At 41.2% G+C, this 24274-nt stretch overlaps 1 protein-coding gene across 5 annotated transcripts in view; it reads left to right on the plus strand.

Moving 5' to 3' along the window:
- PTK2 (protein tyrosine kinase 2) overlaps positions 1-24274 on the plus strand; it is a 198727-nt gene that overhangs the window by 131552 nt on the left and 42901 nt on the right. For all 5 annotated transcript variants that reach the window (XM_067290110.1, XM_067290112.1, XM_067290114.1 and 2 more), the window contains 6 exons: positions 2951-3091; positions 3808-3885; positions 4910-5017; positions 6631-6748; positions 15164-15194; positions 17313-17365. In XM_067290110.1, coding sequence (XP_067146211.1) covers positions 2951-3091; positions 3808-3885; positions 4910-5017; positions 6631-6748; positions 15164-15194; positions 17313-17365 — 529 coding nt within the window. The remainder of the gene's footprint in view (positions 1-2950; positions 3092-3807; positions 3886-4909; positions 5018-6630; positions 6749-15163; positions 15195-17312; positions 17366-24274) is intronic.

The following is a 24274-nucleotide window of genomic DNA, read 5'->3' on the forward strand; positions in this document are numbered from 1 at the left end:
GGGGGGGAGCCAAAAAGACCTGATCAACAAAGAAAGCTGCTCTTTAGAAATCAGGAAACCAAATAGCAGAAGTAGCAAGAATTACCAGAAAGTCAAGCTGAGCTGAACCTTGCAAAGATATTAATAATAAAAAGTTGGATATATTAAAAGAAAAAATAAGGGAAAGAAAAATAGTGCTGCTTTTCAATGAAATGAAGGACTTACTAAACATAATCCAGGATTGGTTCAGGTAATTAAGTGACTGTCTCACTCTGTGAAAGCTGATAATGTTGAGCTGCCGGGGAAAGGAGGGCTCCTGATGCCCATGAAGTGTAAAAGCACTTGCTTCGCTCCGTCAGTGGGGTAAAACTTCGATTCAGTGCAGTGCTAATGAAATCTGCTGCTGTTGCAAAGCTCGGAGATGTCAGCTAGACAGAGGATCTCACCCTATGTATAGGAAGCCTAGAAGGCTGGAATAATGCAAATCAAAATATTTAACAGTGCATGTACTTGCGTATTAACAGCAGGAGTTTCAGCTTTATTTGGGAAGGTCGTTAAAGTTGTGAGTTTAAAGACACCGGTATATTAGCTGATCGCAGAGTGACTATAAGACATGAATATAATGTTGCAAAAGAAAGCAAGTGTAGTCCCAGGAAGTGTCTAGTGAGGTTTTGTCCAGGATAAAACGTTTAAGTCATCGCACAGTGCGCTGGATTTCATATATATTGCAAATAGCTTTGCTTATCTGTGTTCAAGATAGAATATGTCAGCCTAAATCAAGCACAGAGAAAAGTTATTATGTCAACAGGCCTTCTATTCCCCTTATTTTGCTAGAGGAGAATAATAAACTTTCCTATGTTTAGCTTAGTAAATGATGCCTCTAAGAGGACGTGACAGCTTATTTGTGCCCTCTTTCCCTCTGTGGTTATATCATGTACGCAAACAGCATGGGGGAAAAAACTTATTCACAGTAAACAATATTGGGGGGAATAGATACAAACCAGCCTCTAATTAGTTTGAAAAAGAGGAGTTTTCTTCTGCCAGAGAAGCGGCACTCTAGAACATGCCTAAAATAATAGTGGAGAAAAAAAAAACAATTATAAGGTGGAGCTTGATCATTTTATGAAAGCGTTTGAGTCCAAAAAAATTGGAACATGAAAAGTTTTCTTCAGATATGGAAACTTTAAGAAATGTATTTAAAATGTTTTAAGTTACATACATGTGTGTGTGCCCAGCTTCATTACAGCATAAAACATAGCAACTGGAAACCAAGAGCCATGGTGGGAATGGAGAAGAAGACAGACGTTAGTTCTGTTACTTACATTGTACTTTGCAATAAGTTTTGGAAAATGACAGTATTTTCTATATCTTGTCTCTAGTAAAAAAATACTCTTCAGTGTTAGACTGGGAATAACCTCCGTTATATAGGTAAGGATGCTGAGAAGCAGAAAGGTCTGCTATGTCCGAGTCCCAACAAAGTCCGAGGCAGCTCGGGGCGCAGGGTGGAGGTGTCCTGGCTGCCGGACCCTGCCTTCATCCTACCCAGTATCCGCAGCCTGTTAGTTGGCAAAGGCTTCTGCCAAAACGATACAGTAATTTGAAACTACAACAAAATGGCAAGTTTCTTCAGCGAGTAACAGCATCGACTTTGTGTGCTCAACTGAGATTTTTTTCAGCCTGCTTTGCATCTGCCCTGGGCATTAGCGTTCCAAAACGGATCATTTTGTATGTGAACGTGTAATACCACTGGATTGCTCGCTGGATCACTGCTGTTAGAGTCAGACTCTTCTGAATACTCGTTTCTGAAATCCCTGGCTAATTTGAGCTCTTAATGTACTTTAAAGGGTTACTAAAAATGAATGCATAAACTGAGTGCAAGTGCTAACGACTGAAGAGGAAGTTTATGTTTGTTTGTGTAGTGCCTGGGGCTGTCTTAGGCAACGTGAAAGAATGAAGTGTTTTAAGGCTGTTACAGTAGGGAAATGAGGTATGTTTTTTTAGGGAAACAGTGATCTTTCCTGTCGTAACCTTGACTTTCTACAAAAATAGATCTGGTTTTACCTTCTATCATTGTTAGTTGGAAGATGCATCAGAAAGAGGCGGTTAAAGGTAGTTTTTTTTTGTTTGTTTGTTTGTTTTTACATCCCATCCAGCTACTTTAGATGCAAATCAGGCTTTGGCAACAGAAGAAAGAACAGCTGTGTATGTGGCTTTGGCATTTTGGCATTACATGATATAAACAGTGGTGAAAGACAGTGAATCAGCTGGCTTGACACACAGCATACATATGCTCTTGATTAAAGACGCAGGAGAGAAGCTACTGCGCTTTTGCTGGCAGCATCTAGATGAATCCTGGCGTCTAGGGACGGGGCATTCGTTAGAGGTTCTCGATGCCTCGTTCGGTTTTGCCCAGCCAAACTTGCTGGTTAGGGGATTGGTGGGGCATGTAAAAGAAGTTATTTTGCAGATTCTGAGAGTTCGGTATGTTATGGATAGCCTATGATACTTGCTCACAGAGATTAAGACATAGCTGCAGCTGAGGGTTATTCTTGCCACGTAAGAGAGTAACGTATGATGACATAAAATTAAGACCTAGTATGAAGGTATAGGTTGCTGGTGGCAGTGTTTTTCTACTGGTAGACAATTAAGAAAGTGGGAGAAATGGGGAATTTAGAAAAAACAGTTTCTGCAGAAATTAACATGTTGACTTACATTGTAATTTAATTGAAACTGTATTTGCCAGGTATTCCTGCTGTAGTGTACAGCAGAAATAATTTTGTTCTCAAGCAGAAGTTTGAAGGCAGCAGTCTGTTGTTCATATTGTGAAGCTCCTTTTTTTCCCTTGAGAACCGTCTGCTGTGTTTCATTGATAAAGAAACTGTTGTTAAGACACTAAGTGACTGATACTTCTACTGTACACTATCACTAGTTAGAATGAAAATAATTCAAATTTAAACTTCTTAATATACAGGCCAAAACACTACGAAAATTAATCCAACAAACGTTTCGACAATTCGCCAACCTCAATAGAGAAGAAAGTATTTTGAAGTTCTTTGAGATCCTCTCTCCAGTGTACAGATTTGACAAGGAATGCTTCAAATGTGCTCTCGGTGTAAGTACGGGGTGGGGACAGCAGCATACGTGCTGTAGTTATGAGTCTGATTGGTTTTTGCTTAGTCCTGCAGTTAATTGCCTGCTTAGTTCATGCTTTGATTTCAAGAAGAGTCCCTGGATTTCATTAACACCGAAATAAACTGATTATTCCCAACATTCTCAGATGACTGTCGAAAAAAGTATCATTCATTAGTAGAGCAGGGATTGTACTTTAATAACTATTTGTGTTGGTGCTTAGTTTGTGAAAGTCAAGCTATTTTTAACCTGGTTTCCTACGGAAATGAGACTGCTGTGCTTCTGTCTGTTTGTAAATCCTCCTCTCATACCTTTTAATCTCCACCCATCTCAAACACATGTGACAGAGGGCCTTAAATCTGGAAGCTTCCTGAAAATAGACGCTCGGGTAGAAATTAGAACATGAACATGGACATCCATGAGAAGACAAAACATAGGAACTCACTTCTCCTGTGGACCCAAGATAAAACATGCAGAAACTCACTCTAGTACTGCAGATCCCCAGGAAACCAGGCCTCAGTAGTTTTGCTGCCCACAGAATTACTCGATCTTAATATATTTTAAATGTTTGAAGAGTTTAGAGGCTTCTAGAGCTTAATTACTAGAGACTGTAATGATAACGTTGGAGGATAGTGTTCCATAATGTTTTCTTCTCTTACTCTTGAAATTTTGCCCCGTCTTCCTCCTTCAATCCCGAAGTCAAGCTGGATTATTTCGGTGGAGCTGGCAATCGGCCCAGAAGAGGGAATCAGTTACCTTACGGACAAGGGCGCTAATGTAAGTTTGCTTCTGGTTTCCTTTCTCCGTTAGTGCCTTAACAAGCTATCGAGTCAGCCATGGCCTGTTGCGAATTGAACTTTAGACAAAGAGGGTGGAAGGTCTAATCCTTGAGTTAAACTCGGAACAGCCAAGAAATTCAAAGTAAGAAGCTTATTCAGGCATTAACTCATGATGTGGGATGGGAGAAAGTACAACCGGGTTAAGTAGGGATGGTGTCAGCCTCAGTACTGAATTTGCTGGCTTTGGTACCCAGTGAAGCACTCGCTCAAGGAACTGGAGTATTAGTGGTGACTGTTTTTAACAGTGAAACATGCAAGTTATTCTAAATTATTCTCCCCTGTCTGAGGGAGACTGTTTAAATGAAGAACTTGTTTAATCAATTAGTGTCTAGCACTTGCCATGCAGTCATTGCTGGTTCATAATTCACTTTATTCTCCTAACAGCCTTTTAGTTTTGCCTGATACTGACTGTGTTACAGCATTTCCTTGCACCATGGAGGTGTTCAGGAAGTTTGTTCAGTCCAATTCTGCTAATAATGAAACATTTGGGAGCTTTACAGCCATGATTTAAGTTGAGCAATATTCCCAACTTCTGTTGAAACTAATTCAGAGGTGGTGAAGAGATGTGGAGATCAGGAATATGTAGTCAGCTAAGAATATGCCTTTTAAAGCAGTCTGGAGGTGTAGATGTATGCTGTGAGTGCGGACACCATGCGGTTGACCTGTTGAGTTTTCTGTCTTGACGTCCAAGAGGTTGTTTCCACCGTGTACTTAGCGTGTGCCCAGTGTTACTCAACAGTGACCTCTGTAGGCAAACTTGGTGCTTGGTTTAATTTTGCAAATTCTTGTAAATACCGTTACCCAAATCCCAAAGAAGTTGTAGCAGGAAACAAAGGAACAGACTTTTTACAGGGTGGTTTGGAGATCAAGGTCTGCATATACTTTTGCAACTTCAGGAGTAAAGCCAAAGTGTTTTGCTGTAATTTTGAATCTTCTCCACTTTTTCCATTGCCTTTCTGCAGCCAACTCACCTGGCAGATTTTAATCAAGTGCAGACTATTCAGTATTCAAATAGTGAAGACAAGGACAGAAAAGGGATGTTACAGCTCAAGATAGCAGGTGCACCTGAGGTACGGTATTGACAGTTGTGATAAACCTATTTGCTTTGGTTTTCCTAAAAAATGGAATTAGCATCCTCTTAATGAAGATGTTCTGTGTATTATACTTAGGTTTTTGTCTGCAGCTTCACTCTGGATTTTTCTACTGTTAATGTAGTTATGATAAATGTATTATTCTAAAAGTGTATTTCACATTTATACATACAAGAAAACTCTATTTATCACTGCTTTTAGCAAACAGCTGTATAAATGTACATACCCTTACCAGGGATTGAAGACTCCAGAAATTATTCTTTGATTTCTTTTTTTTTTTCTCATTTTTTCTCACTGCTAATCTACATGTGATGTTTTTCGTACGTAGAGATAGCCTGAAGCCATACAGAGAATGAATGGCACGGCACAAACATGTAATAGCTTTTACTCTTGTTTCCTTTTTATCAAGCATCTTGCCTAATCCAGTTATAAGCATCTCTGAGCTTGGGACTGCCTGACTATATGTGTATAGTGGCATGGCCAAAGACTTTGGTTATTGCTAAACTCTCTCCTTCTGTAATACAGCCAGTGAATTATATTTAAGCATATTTTGCGTTCCAGGCATTCTGTATAGTTATTCCATTTTTCTTGTTATTTAAGGGGGAATGAAAGGTGATCATGAGTAGGTATAATCATTATGCTACTCAGATATTTTCGTATTTAAAATAGATTTGTAGTTCATTTGATTCTTGTATACTCTAGTCTTTATTAAAGAAGTTTAGTTTAGAAATATTAGCTCTTAAGTGCAACTTTTTAGTAATAGCCTGTATATGCATATGGTGCTTTACGCTGAAGTGGATACTAAGTGGCTTCACTTTTGTGAAAAGAGGAAATAGGGAATATTACATGGGGAGAGAGCTGGAAGTAAAATTAACTTTTATCTCCTGGAAAACAGTCTCTGTGACAGACAAGGATAGAAGGCAAGTTGGCAAACGTGCAGGGGAGGATGAGTGTTGTCATTATTAACACGAACAGTTTGCCTGTATGTCTCTCCTCCCCTTCCCCACTTCTCCACTCTCCATCTTTTTTTAACGTTAATCTGTTTTTTAAGTTGAGGAGATTGCTTTTTAGGGCAAAGAATGAATTGCTGTAAAAGAGTGGAAAACACAAAAAGAAAGGTATCACCTGGAAGAGTTTTAGGGAATAAGCAGCTTCTACAGAATTGCCGTGATTATGACCGTAAAAGTCATAGCAGTTGTAGTAAACTGTTGTTGGCCAGAAGTTTGACCAGGAAACCATTTGATGAGCCCAGATCAATCTTAAATTTGGGTGTAAGGTTTTGTCAGCTCTACTTTCTGACCTCATTATTTGAATGTGCTAAATAGAAGGTAAAGAAAGCAGATTAGGACTGATATACCACCTCCAGAATATTAAGGATCTCTCTGTATAGGAGTATGGCACCTTGCATGCTGTGGTGCCAGCGAAGTGCAACTAATGTTTTATAATCTGATAGCTCTTCTCTTACCCATCTTCTTCTGTTTACTGTTTGCAAATGTGTGTGAAGTTCTGATGCAACGACGCAGCTGTTCTACTCCGCGTTTGCAGCTACAATAATACCTCTTTGTTGGTGCCTTGTTTTTTCCCTTCTTCAGCCTCTGACAGTGACAGCACCATCCTTAACCATTGCAGAGAACATGGCTGACCTGATAGACGGATATTGCCGCCTGGTGAACGGAGCCACGCAGTCTTTTATTATCAGGCCACAGAAAGGTAAGGAGGTGTTTCGTCCTGCAGGAAACGCGTGGTTTGCTACTTGCTATGCTCTGATAGATCATTAGTTGCTCTCTGCTGACAGAGTGTTTCAAACTGGAATAGAAGACACAAGGTAGGAGCAAACCCCCCCCTTGGAGACTGCTGTCTTTCTAGGAGGAAACTAAAGGTGTTTTTGTAAAGACTGATAATAAATGCCATTCCATAGAAAATTATTTAGATGATAATTCAGACTTTTTTCCAGGAGTCAATGCTTTTACACTATTTTTAAACTTAACTAGCAGACGTAAACAAATTGTAATTAAAGACACTCCTAACAAAGCAATGTTATCTTGAAATGTGATTCCCAACATCTGAGTGGAAATTCAGAGACATCAGTCAGACTGGATTTGGAAAAGATTCTGACAATTGATAATTTTTGAAAAATTCCACCTTCTTCCCAGATACACAAAATGTCTCCATTTTTATCTTGTAAACTTTGATAGGTGGCTGATGAGTGTTTCTCATGAAACAGAATTAAAGTAAAGCAAGTATTTTGTGGAGCTGATCAGTTGTTTTTGTAGCAGGCCACAAGTTGGTAGCAGTGATACTAGGGTGTGGGTACAGCTAGCTTTAAAGAGAGAATTGTAATTAGATTTTATTAGAAAATCTTCACCTTTCAGCAAGGCTTAAATTATTGAAAAATACTGAAGCAAAGCTGCTTAAAACTGGAAATTTCTGCCCTCTGTATTAATCTTTACTTGTGGAAATCAATGCAGCATTTTTGGTTCCTAAAGCAAGGAATAAGCTCTTTCCTTCTTCCGTATTTGTAATACAAGAGACAGTACATGCATCATCCCAGGAAGATGCTAAACCACTGCTGTCATCGTTGATGAGTTGGGTTACTCAGCTGAACACTTTGTTCAATACTGGAAGATTAGCTGTGTTGGCTACCCTTTTCATTTACACACAAGAATTCTGTTAAATACAAGTACAAAAGTGGACGTTTTACCAGTGTTGTTATGAAATAGAAGCTCTACAATCTGAAGTCCCCTTTTAGCCGTGTTTTTGCTTTTTTGTGCCACTTTTTTTCCAATCTGTCATTCCAATTGGGTAATATTATTGACATGGTTCGGGTCTTTCACAGGTCCATAATTAGCATCCTGCTTGTGCACGGCTCTGAAATCTGCTCGTACCCTTCTGTTAACAAAAAAAGAACAATACTGGGTCATTCAGTATCGAAGAACTGTGACTTTAGGGTGTTAGGCATTTGGATAGCACTTAATAATTGTTTAAATTATTCTTAAATCTGAACGTTTCTGTTTCTTATTTCTGACTCTAACGTGTACAGCTAACTTTTAGCTCCAACACAAGCAGCTTTGTTGGAATTTGTGTTAGTCATGCAACCTCATCTCCGTGCAACGGCAAATCTTTCCTCTGCTACACCAATTCCACTCCGCTGGCCAAACTACGTGCAGCTCAGCGAGGATGAACCATTGGCACCAAAACGCAACACCAAAAAAAGGATAAGCTAGCGTCAATGATAAGGCTAGCTAACTGTTCCTTTAAAAGTAAAATTGGCACCACACCCCCAAAATTTTCATTTCACTGGTCTTAGTCTGTACCTTCAAGTGATTATCTTTTGTACCTGCTCTTGGTTTGAAAAGTAATCACTATTTCTTTCCTCTTACGGAAAATCATGGTTTTGGGTTTGTTGCCGCTCTCCTTGTTCTCTCCCCAAACTTTCTTCCAATAGCCCCCAGCTGTTCAGATCGGCAGTTTGCCAACCTGAACTAAAGTAGACAAAATTTAGCCTTTAAGTTTCTTATATCCTAACACTTTCCCTCTCCCCACCTCTCGCTCATCCTAGGTTAATGGATAGCTCCATCGCTCTGCCGCTGTTGTCCTCTGCCCATGTGTAGGCTTTGGCCAATTCCTGCCACTTCTGTGTAGGTGGTACTTCAGCGATTTGGTCCGTTTAGTCTGCGTTGCCAGTGCCCCTATCGGCTTGTTCTCAGTTACTAGGATGGCTTGCTTTTCACATAAATGCTCTTAACTACCCAAAATGCCGTTGCTGTTTTCTTTCTGGGTGATGATTGCAATTCTGCCTTTCACAGTAACAACCACAGGGTCATTAAAGCCTTCATCATCAAGCTTTATCTCTGTTCACCTAATCTGCAAGCTTCCAGCGCCGCGCTGTGCTCCAGGCACCTGTATTTCCATTTCTCTGCCGAGCCCTGCTCCGCTTTCCTCTATGCTCTTCTTGCCCAAGCCAGGGAACAACTCCCAGTCAAAATCTATACAAAAATCACCATGTCCTCCTTAATTTCCAGCCTCTTCCACGATGCATACAATTATCTGCCGTCTAAGACTAGCAGGGCAAATGAGCCCTGAGTTACTGCCCTAAGTGGCGATAAAAATAGACCCAACCTTTTATTATTTTCAGTTTGTTTCTTTCTAATGTTGTCTTCCTCCGACCTGACTTGTCATCCAGCTATTGTGGCTTGTCTTCTAGAGTCACTAAGCTCTTTAAGGGCAAGACCTCTGATTTTTCTATGTGTCGTATAGTACTAAGCACAGCTATGTCTTGCACTGTGGTTTGCCTCTAGGCACTAATGCAGAATAAATCAATGCATGTAGTGGCATGTGTTTATTTGTATGATATTCGCAGTGTATTTTGACATAAAGCAAATGAGCAGTGATTCAGTTAAGGAACATTTGTTATATAGCACTTCGGGAACTGTTCTTAAAAGACTCTTCTTTATGCAAACATGAAGAGAATCCCTTAAATAAACTCTCTTTTTCTTGTTTCTCCATAAGTATGATTTCCTAGATACAAGCTCACCTAAACCATTTGTTGTGCATTTAAAATCAGTTGTGTTTTCTTGTCTGAGGGTGGTTTTTTTTAATTATTATTTCGTAGCGATACTCAACCCATTAGTTAAGTGTTCTGCAGGAGAACTCTCCCCACCACGAGCTGCGTGCCCAGAGCCCTCCCGCAGTGAGCACTGATTGTATAAGACATATCAGAAAAAAATCCTCGTAGCAGCTCTGGATCCAAGAGATGCATCTTTTTCTTCCTCTTTGAGCTTTCCCCTTCCGTCAATGTAGAAACTTTAAATTTAGCATTTGTATTTTCATTATCCTACTTTCTCTTCTAGAGGAAGAATACAAATGAAGTGACTGATAAAAACTTACACCAGTACTAACTGGCTGCTTACTGGCTGGACGTTGCGCTAAGTAGTTTCCGGTGATCTGAGTCTAGTGTCTGAACTCTGTGTCTGTCAGTTAAAACAAGTCTCTTAAGTAATGCAAAATTGTCAAACCTCTTATAAAAGACTAAAAATACTCCAGAAAAAAAACCACTTAAGCAACTCAAATAGATAACTGCTTGTCATTTCTTTATGCCAGAACTAATCTTTACATTTAAACAGTTTTTCCCTCTGAATCTAAAAGGATCACCACTAAATGAAAACTAGTCTGCATTACTTCATGATGAAGTTAAATAATCTATGAAGTTATCCCAGAAGGTATTTGTTCACAGTTCATTCGTGTGAAAGCTGAATGATTTGCATCTTATCAGAATAGCCGTATGTATTCTAATTCTTACGATACTGTCACTTTGACAGGCATCTTTTTACAGTATTTGCTTTCCAAATTATTTCAGTCAGATGGGAACACAGTTTACATTGTGGTAAATCAAAGTACTTGAGAGCTCTTCTCATGTGTCCTTGCTCGTGCATAGCCTTTTTTTTTAACTCGGTGGACAACTGGGTAGAACATGATAGGTTTCAACTCTTGAAAAACAACATGTGCTTTTACTTGGGTGTTGTTAAGAATATGCTTTGACTTTGCAACTACAAAGGGACTCGTGAATGTTTCTGATTTTACTTGGTATATAAGCTGCAAATGGCTGAGGACCAGCTTGGGAGACACTACCTGAAGTGATCGATTTATATCTGGTTTTCTTTGGTTCATTGGGGTTTACATATATACACACATATAAAAAAATACATATATATATTAAAAATATATATATATAAAAACATATATATTTATAAACACATATATACCTATATATGCTTACTTCTCCCATTTCCCCTGTTGGTGGGGCATGTCTCTAACAGCAGTAAGGCGGAGGTGGCCCCTGCAGCTGGCCGATGCTAATTCTTGCAGGAGTCAGGCCGCTGCTCAGGAGCGGCGCGGGGGGCTCCTGCCCTTCGCCGGGGCTGAGCAGGCGTTCGCCGCTGCTCTCCCGCCCCGGCAGCCCGGCGGGCAAGGGCCTGTGCTGCTCACTGCATCGCTCCGCTGCTAATGAGAGTTGAAAAGTACCCTCAGACGTCGCTGGTATTGGGAGTTTGCAAATGGGAACATTGCAAGAAAAAGGAGCCCGGTTTTGACAGCTCTTATTAGACCTGTCAAAGCCAGGCTCCTTTCCTATAAATTTGTAGCACAGAAGGGAGAATAAAATCCGTTATGCCCCCTGTGGCATTTGGAGGGTAAGGGACAGCAAAAAGGATGATAATCAGGAATGATGGGATTTTAATCACATTGGAAACTTAAGTCCTGCCTGTTTGTTTTTTTTTAACCATCTGGAAACTTAAACTTTCATTTAACTTGGCCTGGAGTCTCTGCTTTTCTCTGTTCCTGTCATTTCCCTGCATCACTTTCCAGCCATCCTCAAATGCTTGCGCCTTTATCACACTCTGCGAATCTTTTTTCACTCCCTGTGGATGCTGCCTTTTCCTGATTCCACCACCCTCCTTCATTCCAAGATCAGCAGAAACCTTTTCTTGTGTGGAGCCCTCACTCCATGACCATTTATTGCTTGTCCATTCCTGCAACTACTGATTCTTCCTGTTGCCTGCTGTGATCTGCTTTTTCCGTCCTTGCCTTGTGTGGCTGCAGTTGAAAATAAGTCAACTTTTCAAAATTTGAACAATAATGAGACACAAATAAATACAATAAGAGGATGTTAATATACCACAAGACACTAGAAATGTAGGAAATGCTTCTTTACTCTCGGTTCCATCTTGTGGCCCTCTGTGTTATTACTCATTAACTACATACCACTACTCCACTTACTACTTAATACCACTTCTATTCATGTTCTCTTTCTCTCATAAAATGCATAGAATGGGTCTACTTTAAGATGGAATCAGGATTTTGTAGTAAAAGAGATGTTTTGGTAAGATCCTTGCTATATATTTTGCACCGATAGAAAGCTGTTTAGTAAATGAAGCAGAGACTTGCAGGAACAGAATGGGAGATCTTATGGTTAAGGCAAGTTAATCCTGCCCTGGAAAGTTAGATTCAATCTTTCTCTCTCTTAGAGAGATCCTTTTTGATAATTAGCAAGTGACTTCAGCTTACATTGCCAGTTGCCACCTAAGGCTATTTCTCATTTTGTCAAGGCGTCGGGGTCTACATTTGCAGGAGAGATGAACAATCTGACCTGAAACTGAAATCAGTAGGAACCGTGCTTTGAACATATAAAATATTGTGTCTCTGCAGTGTTATGGAATAATTCACTGATGTTTCTGAAGTCCTCAAATATGATACTGATGTGCCCCATACAAAAACCCCAGAGGAAAATTAAAAAATTCAGTCTTTAGAATACAGTGTAAATGGTGTGTATTTAGTATGTCATGGAGCTACAGAGTGAACGGCAAGGAAAATTATTTGGAAAAGCTGGTTACTAATCGAGCACCAGTTATCTTGATTTAGAAATATGGAAATGATGTTTAACTTTGCAATTTAGTAACATTCTTTTGACATAGAGGTTTGTACATGTGTATCATTTCCGAAGCCTTTAAAAGTAACAGACTGCGAGTGTGTTTTATCTGTGACACCCACATGATTCATCAGCACCGTCTGAACCGTTAAATCCACTGCCAAATCTAGGAAAGATACTGCAATATGGACTGGCGCACAGGACACTTTCACAAATAATTACTGCTGGTGTAGAGATGAGGTGAGACTTAAGGTTCTTGAGTCTTATTCTCAACCCCGGCGAGGCTTGCACAGTAGCAGGCAAAACTTCTCCAAGCTTGATGCCTTTGGCTCAGATCCATCCAACTCGAACGTGCCCGTTCTGGTCTCTCTCTTTTGGGTTCTCCCCTCTTCCCCCCACTCATCTTTTTAGTGCTAGGCTTCTTCAAGCTTCTGATCCCGTGCTTGTCACCCCATGCTGCCTTTCAGGATCTTTGCCTTTGGTTTCCTTTCCCAAAAGGTCTCGGTCCTCCTCATGTTTCACAATACCTTTCTCTCCTTCCTCATGCTTCTTGTATAATCTTGCTGTCCTTTGTCTGTCCCCCGGTTTCCGGTCCTTGTTCTGGTCACTTTGCCTGGCTACTCTAGGTCATCTCCCAAATCTCAACTCTTTCTTATGTTTGCCTTCCTTCCCATATCTTCCTTTTGAACCCCCAGTCTGACCCTGAGGTGCACCTCTCTTATCCTCTGTGCAGTTGAGTTGGACTTCTTCCTGCTCTACACTTTTAAGTACAATTGCCTGTCTTTTCTTTTCCTTTCTTTTTGTCTTTTTTTGGTTCCAGTGTCTAAACGCCCTAGGAAAGATCTGTCTTTGTAGCCCTGGGCTGGTTTTGGAGCATGCGTATTTGCCTGCTCCATAGGCAGGGAGCCTGTGGAGCCCAGGTCCGCGTGAGAGCTTGAAGAGATGGAGCATGTTCAGTTACTTGCATGCACGCTGGGGTCAGTGCTGGGAGGGGGGCAGCGGAGAGCACGCTCGGTCGTTTTGTGGACACGGTGCATGTGCACTTTTTCATATGTGAAAGCTTTAAGGGGATTAAGGAGCACATGCTTGAGGTATGTGGTGCCTGTTTGGTTTGTCGCCCAGGAGCTGGAAAATGCTGGTTCATGGAGAGCGGTGCTAGGTGCAGCTTGGCCAGCGTTGGGTGTTATTAAAGGCTTGAGCATCCTCACTGAAGAGGAGATGCTTTCAGCCTAGTTTCAAGGCTCTGTTAGCGCTCTGCTGAGCATGCCTGCATTGCAAGGTTTATTTCCCCCCCCCCCCAAAATGGATAGCTTGACCAAAATTAGGCAAATTTTCATTGAGATGGCAAACGGAAATATTCTGATACAACTGCATTCCTGCTCCAAATCGTAGAGGCCCAGGCAATTTCCAAAAATATGTGGATTTTTGTTTCCTTTTCTTTAACACTGCGAAGGTCTGACCTGTCCCCTAAAAATAAGCTAGCCAGCCTGAGGCAGAAATTCAGTGTGGAAGCCATGGACCTGGTTGGTGAAAGTACAGCAATGCTGTGGGAAACTGAGAATGGATCTTTGTGACCTTAACAGGTGGTGCTGTTAGCATCTTTTATCTTGGAAACTTTGCTCCAAATGTGCTTAAAACAAACCTATGTTTCTGAGCCAAGCTATGTCACTAAAACTTTGGATAACAAAATAGGTGTAACAAAATACTCTGTTATGCAGTGTAGAGCACCATCACATCGGTAGTGGGCATTTCTCCACTCTGTCCCAGAGCACACAAACACGAGATTGTAGCTTTCTTTTATAAGGTCTGGAAATTTCAGGAATTTAAATATACAAGAAAAAAACCTCTAGAATTTACAAGATTTTGTGAAAACAGTGTATGGCGCGATTTTCTAAACGTGTGGCTCTTCCACTTGCTCTCAGGTCGCTTCATCAGTGCTCCTGTGACTTAGAGATACGCGTCTGTTCTACTTGCCTACTCCTCTCTCCTTCGCTGCATATTTCAATTTACCATAAACTGTTGGTACCTTTAGTAAAGGCGTAGTAATTTCCTCATCATCCTCCCCCACATGGATACTAAGTGTCTCATCATCAGGAAACACAACAGCTTTGATTATTTACATCCAAGCATTTGTACACAATAACATTATCAAAGCAAGTTACACTGGCAGAGGTTTTGCAGATAGTTTATAAAAAGCTATGTTCATCTCTGGCTACTAAGCATTACTATTTTATAGTGTAAACCAAATGTGAAATTGGTATAATACGTTACGCAAGTTAGTGATTTATATCAGTTGTCTTGTCTGGAAGTTCAAGTTGACTTCAGTAATTTTATTTATGTTAGTACTTAGCACATCTTGGAGATTAAAGGGGAAGCATTTATCAGTCGAGAGATGAGATACTGTCATGCCTTGTGCAGGTGATCTATCAGAGTTAAATTGTTATGAATAAAAAAGGAGGTTTATATATTTTGTGCACGTTTTTCTTCTCAGATGGGATCTTGTCAGAAGTTCTGTATCACTGGTTAGAAGATGCGTTGATATGCTGCTGATGATATAAGTCTAGAACAGTCTTTTGAATCAACATAGTTTGCCTGAGAGATTGTGATGATTAATATTTCATGCATGTATCTATTGCACATTGAAAGAGGCTATTTGGAAACTTGAATGAAATTTTAATCCTGTTTTCTTCTTCTTTACACAGAAGGTGAAAGAGCTTTACCATCAATACCAAAGTAAGTTTCATGCTTTCATTTTTCATATATTACAAATTTCTTGAAAAATAGTTCTGCTTAAATGACACCTTGGGACTTTTTATATATGCTTAGTTTCTGTTGTTGCTTTTGGAGTCTAGCAGAATAGCAGGTAGTCAGAAGAGACCATGGGACGTAAAGGACTGACAGAGGCATTCAACTATAAAGATACTAGACATAAAACCTAATGAAAAAAATGCATAATGTTTAGATTGACAGCAGCAAAAGTAGGATGTTTTGGTTAAAGACCGCACTGGAATGCGGGCTATTTAAGTCCATGAGTAAATTTAATTATAGGAGTGATGCTAAACAGTTTTTTGAACTGTGAGTTCAGCCCCTCTGTGAGTACATCTATAATGCTGTTCTGCCTTTTTGTCTCTTTTCCCTGCATATGTGAAATAGAGAACATACTTCTGTCCTAAACCTGTCTGGTCTCCTTTCTTAATAACACTTGCATAGTTGAGCCGATCTAATTTGGGACCTCTAGGTTCAACTGTAATAAAGAATAGTATTTAACATAGCAAATATTTTAACCTATTTTTTGACAAGGTACTTAAGTAGCAAAATTGCTCTCTAGTAACAACTGTGGATGTGTAGAGAATGCTAATCCGTGTCAGACAAATGAATTTGATTTTTCTCTGGCTATTTTTATGGTGACGCTGGGTTCCAGGTATGATGGCACTTGCTGGCTGCATTTAATAATTCTTAACTGAACTGCTCTAAGACCCCTCTTTTTTTTCCCCCCCATCTCAAGCTCGCAGACAAATAATAATAGATTTCTCATTTAAATCGGTTTGAACTAAGCGTGCTCCTTATGTCGCTGGAGACTGTATTCCGTGACGCACTGATAGCAAGCCTATTAATTCTCCCTGCTGATTCTCTGCCCTATTAACATTAGTGTCGAGATTTATTTCTTCTCTCTTTCCTAACGGCGCTTGCGCTCTTTGTGGCTTCCTAGATTCCTGTCCTTTTCCCGAGCTGCTTTTTTGTTTGTTTGTAATCTGGCTGTTTTGTTAATAGCCACATTCTGCCCCAATTTAAACCCCCGCAGCCGGGAAGAGCAGGGAACTCGCTGTTTACTGACATGCAAGATGGATATAAATTTGCTTTTAGCTGAGTGGATACGGCTGAGAAAGACAGAATAAGCTTCTAATCGCATTAATTTTATATTACTTTTTCCCATTTTTAAGGATTTCTGGGATAAACTAAGATTTTTCAGGAAAAGCTTCCTCTTCCCATTTTTGGGACATCTAAAATGAATTTGTAAACTTGAGTTTGTTTAAATACAGGTACTACATATGCTGTTAGTCTGACAGCAGAGGAATGCTCTTTTGTCAAACGTATAAAAGTACTAGCCAGCATCATCTTGCATCTGGAGAAATTTGCTTCTCACAGATGAAATTTCAAACTTCTCAAAGCGTGGAAGTGCGCCACTCTTTTGCTTTCTTACCATTGAAGTTATATATGTACGTGTATATGGGGAAAAAAAAATGTGCAAAGAATTTATTGGAGTGTTTCTTTTACTAATGATCTTCCATAGATAAAATAAATTTGATTTTAATTGGTCTCCTTCATTTACTTGGCATGTAACTCAATTTCAATGTGTTTCTGTACAGGATAAGTTATCCAACAGACAAAAACTCCATTCATTCATCTGGAAATATTACATATAAAAGTCACAGTACTTGGTGCATAGCTCTATTTTAGATACACTTTTTATCTCCAATATTTGCTACAGAAAGCAGATAGAAAAAGTTGCATGCATCGGCAGTGTTTAGACATGCACTGCTTGGTTTTAAAACTTGCATAACTTCCCTAAAACGTGCATTTAGGGTTTTTTTTCGAGCGGAATGTGCCCTTAGGAATTTATATGCCTGTTAAAGCAGTCCTCGTAAAACGTTCCCTCCGCTCCTACTCCCCCAGCTGGCTTGGAAATGGTAGTTTCTTTTTCCCTTTTTTTCCCCCCCCCGTTTCCCCCCCCTCGAAATGTGCAGCTGTGGAAAACGCCCGGGCCCGGCACTAGGCGCCCTGGGCGGGCGGGCGCCCGCGCCGCTGCAGAGTCATGTACGGCATTCAGCGATTTCACCCGCTCTTTTGCAGGCTGGCCAACAACGAGAAGCAGGGGGTCAGGTCGCACACGGTCTCCGTGTCAGGTAAGGAATCGTTACGGGGTAAAAAAGAAAAAACAAAAAAGCAGCAGCGTGAGGCTCGCTGGCGGCTGGCGGGGTGGCTGGGCGCTTGCCGCCGCAGCCCCCGTCCCGCTCCCATGCCGCGGCTTTTCCCAGGACCATGCCGGGGCTGCCTTTGCAGCGGGATTTCGAAGGAGAGGCTTTCTCCAGCTCTCCGTCGCGTCGCTGCCGAGGACGGCCGTATCCGTGCCGGAAAGCAGGGCCAGAACACTCCAAAGCAAGGCTTGGCTGTAAATATTTCCACCGTGTTTTGTAATGCCATAGAATATTTTGGAGCATATTCATATATATATATATACTGTATCTTAAGTTGCTTGAATATGTGGCGATCTGTAACGCGGTTGCAAAGGAGCTGCTTAAAACAAGGGAGAACAGGCAATTAAATATTAACAGTCGCTTTTCTGAAAGAAGCAGCTTAACAGCTAATTTTGTGTAGCTGCCGTCGAGATCAAAGTACGGTTACATTTTTCCCATTGAAAGTCACTGCATTAATTGAAGGGTGAGGATGTGAGGTAATATATGTTGTTTTTCTAGCCCATGGGCTTCTAAGATTTCTGTTTGGAGTTACTGTATTTTTTTTTCTGTTTTTAACGTTTTTATACTCGACAGCGAACATTTTTCTTTTACAGAGTCTGAAAACAAATCCTTCTGAGGGACTCAGTGTCCTTCTTAGTAGGAATATGTTTCTGAATCCTTGCACGTAACATTTACGAAGGAGGTTCTCCACGCAAAAGTGTACCAATATTGTGACATATCCCTACAGATGTACACAATATTGGGCCACAAGCTTCAAGAAGCGTTTTTGTGACCAAAATAACTGCCCGCTCTTGACTCGCAACCCCACCGTAACGTTTATGTGATCAATTAGTTGCCCATATTAAGAAAACTTGCATATTTCTCGCAAGAAGGAGAGAAGATGTCTTGATGTTTATTTAATTCCCGACTTTTTATGCTCCTCTCCCCACCCCTGTCCTTTTTTAAAGACGGTTAAGATTCCCCTGTTGGCATAGCAAGGCCAAACAGACCTTGTGCAGGGAAATAAGGGAGGGGATCTGGCATTCAGGTGTTCACCTAGCCGCAGAGGTGTAACAGAGCTTTGCAGGTACTGTTACCTCTCGGAGTTGAATAGCAGCTCGGGTTGCTTCAGGACCTGCCCGGCAAGCTTGGGGACCCAGAAGCAGCCTGTTCGCTCTTGGTTTACCCGCACGGCTCATTTTAGCTGTCAGAAAGAGTGGAAATTCCTTAAACGAAGAGGGCAGCGCTTTCTAATTGCTTCGCTTGCACAAAACAGCTTGTCTTCAGGAAAAAAAAGAAAGTCATACTTCCTTGCCACCCTGTCAGTTTTTCTAAGAAATCCCATATACTGTCATTATTGAAAAAATCATGGTAATAAACGATCCTTGATTTTATTATGGTCCTTCACAATCCTTTATTTGCAGTCTCTTTGCAAATTTAGCCAAATTCAGGCATTGCCTGATACACTGTATCTTGAATTAGTGTTGTGTCTCAGAGTGCAACCTTGCCTCTTTCCTACTGAAGCAGCAGTTTGTGGTTAACGTAGGGAAGTTCATCTTCATAGCACCTGACTCGGGAGGTTAGGGTGTCACGTGAAGACGAATGGTTGGCAGACAAGAGCTTGGCTGGGGAACCAGCCTTCGAACACAGCATCCGGTAAAACGGGAGAGAGGCAAAAGCAGCAGCGCTGCGGGATCGCTAGCTGTTCCCAGCGAACATCAGGGAAGCTCTCAGGGACCAAGCTGCCCCATGATGACGTAGGCAAAACGGGCAGCAAACGTCCCTCCCTTTCTTTCCAATACCAAAATCAAACCCACGTATGTATTTTTCTTGTGTTGTAGTGAGGGTTAAGATCTTTCCCCAGTGAAATCGTTATGCTTGATACTTGGGTTTTATACCATGTTACAAACCACTGGAAACGCTGGCACAAGACTGGAATGATTCGAGTCATTGCATCTATTATTCAGTCTAAGTTTGCTCTTCCTTTTAATAAGGATGGGTGGAACACTTCTTTTTCTTTTTTTTATGCCCCAAATTTATTTGAAGTGCATCAAGTGGGGCATGGACGTCAGGGCACTGAATTTCTACCACAGAAATAAAGTCATCTGATAAATGTTGTCCTTGGGAGGTGCTTTCCTTAAGAATTTGAGTCCCTGAGGGTACCGACTTGTTTCAAACGCAGCAGTACTTCACGTAGGCACGAGGAAGTGTCGCTCCTGCCGACGCCTGTAACCGATACCCCGGTGTTGGACGACGGAGGCGACAGATGCACGAAATGTTGGGTTGACCCGAGAGGGCCGGGGCAGCGGAGCCGGACAGCTGGCAGCATCCAGCACAAAGCCAGCTGTGGGCGATGCTCTCGGCTTGCAGAATAAGGGCTTTTCTCTGGTGGCATTGAAATGTCTCGGAGCGAGAGGCTTCCAGTAAGACGAGCCTTTATAACTTATTGACAGCTGTAATGTCCTTGAGGCCTTCAGTGGCTGAAATCATAAATTATCTCTGCTGCTTGTTTGCAGTGAGATCGTGGTTCTTTGCTGAGGCTTCTCCCAGTGCTAAAGCTTCGTAGCAAATATCTGAGCCGGGCATTCGGCAGAAAAATTAAGCAGTTGGACGTATTTGTAGTCTTAATACCCTTAGTTCAAAAGGAAAGTTTCCAAGTGAGTTCCCCCCCGCCAAAACTGGAAACCAGCAAGTGCTGAAAGCCAGTGTGGAGCATGGTTTGGTCTAGAAGTTCAGGTATTTGTCTGAAGTTTTCGAGGTTTGCCTGTTAATCAGCCTGTTAATGAAAGATTTCTGAACTTTCTTTCCAAACTGTTTATTAACATGCCTTGAAAAATGTCTGGCCTAGTGAAATGAAAACTTGTTCTTTCCAAGTATTTTGATATTCCAAGGCATACAAAGGTACAAGGTTATTAAAACCAATTTTTTTTTTTTCTCTAACCTTAACTAAAGACCTTTTCAAACTAGTGGAGGGCGAAGCTGGTTCCAGAAATCCAAAGCATCAGATCACTGGACCCAGGAGCCAAGAAATGTTCTCTTCTGGCTGTGTGTCCCCGAACCTTGTTTGACCACATTGCTGTTATTGCCTGCCTTTTTCCATTTCTTCTTGCGCTGTTTGTCTGTCTTGCCTGTTTAAAACATACGGTCCTCGCAGCAGGCACCATCTTTCATCACGTGCTAATAAGATGCCTACCAGTTCTTCCCCAGTTTTTTAAGCATAGTAATAATGTTTATCCCTCACAACTTGTTATATTTGTTTGTGTGTGTGTGCGTGTGTGTTTATACAAAAGTATAAATAAAAAGCACAGTTAAGTTTGAGTTGGATTTCAGATTTCTTTGGTATCGATCTGATGTTTTGGCTTAAGTTACTGTGACTCACCCGAAGCAACTAGAGCTCTAACTAATAGTTAGATAGTTCCAGCTTTTATCCCCTTCTCCGTCTACATCCGTCTTTACATTAAAAAAGAAGTCTTTGTACTTAGCAAGAGTGTGCATTTGGGCAGCGGTAAGGCGCAACTGTTTGCTGTGTACTTGAAGTCAAGATAAACACATCCAGTTTGCAAGAAGTAACATAGCAGTTTACTATAATTTTATTGACTAGATTTCATGCTGTTTTGCTTGGAGCCTTTTTAAAGTGCCCTGCTCTAGTCTGCAGGAACTTACTTTGGCCAGCAATTTGTTTTGAAATAGCAAACGTTGGCCTTAGTAAGGTGAGGCATGTATTTCTGACGCATGTATTTCCAAAAATAATAACTTACCTAGTCAGTTATGTATTATAAGTTGTTCTTCATAAAATGAAATCAGTAAAGCCATAGTTTGCTTGCTCCCTTTTCACATAAACTCCTTCTAACATAGAGTTCCTTGATTTCTCCCCACCGCCACCATCCCTCCTGTAAATACGACTAGGAAGAATAAATATCGTACTTCTGCATCCTTTGGCCAACCTTCATGCTTCCTTTGCGTGAATGAATCCTGCGGCTGTAAGCTCTTCTAATCCTGGCTTTACCAAAGCCTGTGTTACATGCAGAGCTACAGAATACGACGTTTTGGGCCCGTTCATTTTGGGGTGGAAACGTGTTGAACAAGCAATCACAGTTGACGCTGGGATATTCTGGTCCTGGTGGATAAAATAATGCATCTGTGAGGAAGAAACCATAACTAGGGGAAGACGAATAAGGAGGAAGATGGGCCCTTCTGCGGGCACTAGCACAAGGCACGTCCTTGAGAGGGGTTTAAGGGCTGGCTTAGGAGCCAGGCTTGGGTCGTGGTGCGTGTTGGTTTTGCAGCTTTAATATGTGCTTATTTGGCGATGGGAATTGCAGGGTGTTTAAAGCTGTGGTTACAGACATTACAGCAAACTGTTTACACCGTCTAAGTAACAGATCACATGCCAGACCTCTTTAATAGGGAAATAGGCAACTGAAAGAGAAATTTGCTTGTCCTCAGGTTCCCTGGCTGACACGGCTGTCGTTAGTAACGCAAACAGCGTTTTTAAATGAAACTCTAACTGCATGCCGTGCTTTGGGGCTATCGAGGAACATGCCCCGTATAGGAGAAATCCGCTCTCTTGGAGAAAGCTAGTTTATTGGAATTGAAGGATTTTAGCATCCGGGAAAGACTGGCTTCTTAGCACGTTTCAGGTTTCTGCCGAAGAATCATCAGTTTATAGTAGCATCATTATGGGCGCTGAAATCACGTCCTGGGACCGAACTGCCGATTATGGCAGATCCTCAGCTTCAGGCAGTTGCCATCTCATTCGTGTCACCTGGCTTAAAAAGGTAAAGAAAGTTGGAGGACAGTTTCGCTTTCAAAGGAGATTGGACATAATACATCTCTGAGAGATTCCCAGTCGCTTGCTTAGAAGAACGAAGCATAGCAGGAGCCAACTGTCAAAGTGCAACGGATGGGGGGAAAAACGCTAAGTGCATTTAGCTGATTTCAGTATTGCAATTAGAAGTGAAATGAAGGAGACGTTGGCCGACAGAAGGGCCTGAACGTCACCCTGAATGAGGAGGGCTCGTGACAGGCAATGCCGTGAGCCAGGGTGGGAAGGCAAATAAGGTTTTATTGAATCACTTCTACTGGCACAGCACAGTGCGTGCTCTATTCTGCGATTCCTGTGCTCAGAAGGAAGGTCTCTGAAAGGGTTTCTTGTGTAGGACTCCCGTTCCCCAATTCCCTTTGGATAAGTCGGTAGGGGAAAAGGAAAAGGTGTTCTTGGCCTGCGTTTGAAAAGTGATTTTTTGTTTTTTAATTTGGACGTGCTTATTTTATCAAGTCACTTCAAAAAGCCAATGCTGAAAAGTGCAGGTAAACAATTTTTAAGATGAGAAATTTATCTCCGGTGCTCAGGAGCGTGTCTGTTAGATCAGTTTATATCTGAAAGGACCATACTCTACAACCTACTGTTTCCGAAAGGAAAAAGACTCCAAAACTCTTAGCATATGTGGTTAGGCACTGAAGTTATTCAGTAACTGGGGGAATGTAAAGACTGTGTACAGCTATAGATCTCCTGTATGGTCACAGGACTAGGAGCTGTTCAAGCCCAAGTTTTAACAGATTGCTTTTATAACCTTGGGCAAGTCATTAGCCTCCAAGTTCATGAAGATTACTTTTTTCTCAATTAACCCAGCTGCTCTGCTGATTAATAAGATAATATGCTGAAAATATCCTTGCTGCTGCTAAATTACAGTGTTTGGGATTCCCATCACAGTTGAATAGACTGGTGTGTTACCTTCTTGTATTTTAGCCTTGCTGAACTACTGATGCTTCTTTTCTCGGACAGTAAGACCAGACTGGACTGCGGTGTCAGTCTAAGGTGATTTCTTGTGTTTAACCTGATTTTCAGCGCCTGGGAAGTTCTCCCTGTTTTCAGGGACCTGGGTCGCCAGTTAAGGAATGCTTTCCCTCCCATGCTCCTCCCTTAGGATCCGTTCTTTTGATTTGAGCCAATGCTTTTGCACTGCTAGTAATGACCCTGTAGTACAACTACGGAAATGTCCCACACATTATTAGATTTGCTTTTTGCTATTTATGCATAAGCACATTTGCTTTGACAAATACATTTGGTAAATATTCTAACCGCATAATGCTCATTTTATTTCAAAAGCTTGAAAACAAATAGATTTATTCCTTCTAGAGATTTTTTGGAAGCTTTTCTCAAATTGTTTAATTCAGGAATATAGGACTAAAATAGAATGGGAATATAATTTTTTTTTTTTGTAGCTAGACTTGAAGATATGATTTTAAGACAGAGGCAAACTTCTGTTTAATCTAGCAGAATAGTTGCATAAAATTTAACTGTGGACAGTGGATCATCAGGGCAAAGTTTTAAATGCAGGCCATGAGTTGGACTGAGTTTCTTGAGTTTCCGGGAACATACATACAGTACGCGATGAATTAGGAACACCTTGAGCATTTGCTGAGCGCTTCGTCTGAGCTAGGTTAGTCAGGCTTCAGGCAGCTGCTTGCTACCCGTGTGTCGGTACGAGGGAGCCCAGCATTTCATCTGACCTGAAATTATTTTTGTAGCCTGGGTCAACGTGTCAAGAGTTGCAGCACCTCTTCCCTTTCTGGGATAGCTTGCGCTGCTGCCAGTGGCTCTATGAGCCCTTCTGCTGTTGCAATACAGAGTGCTGTATTCCTTTTTTTCTTATTCATGATAATAGCAGGAGTATTTCTTCTTTTTCGTACTATGTCCAAAGCTTTGTTATGAAGCTCAGGCTTGCGTTAGAGTGATAGTGCTGAAATTTGTGCTGTTAGGAAGATACGTCCCTGTCATTTCCGTAATATGTCACGTAAATATTGGTGGTACACTAACTTACTGAATAATAGTTTTGCCCGCTCCTCAAACCTCCT

Source organism: Apteryx mantelli, chromosome 2 (genome assembly GCF_036417845.1).
Source record: "Apteryx mantelli isolate bAptMan1 chromosome 2, bAptMan1.hap1, whole genome shotgun sequence".
Lineage (NCBI taxonomy): Eukaryota > Metazoa > Chordata > Aves > Apterygiformes > Apterygidae > Apteryx > Apteryx mantelli.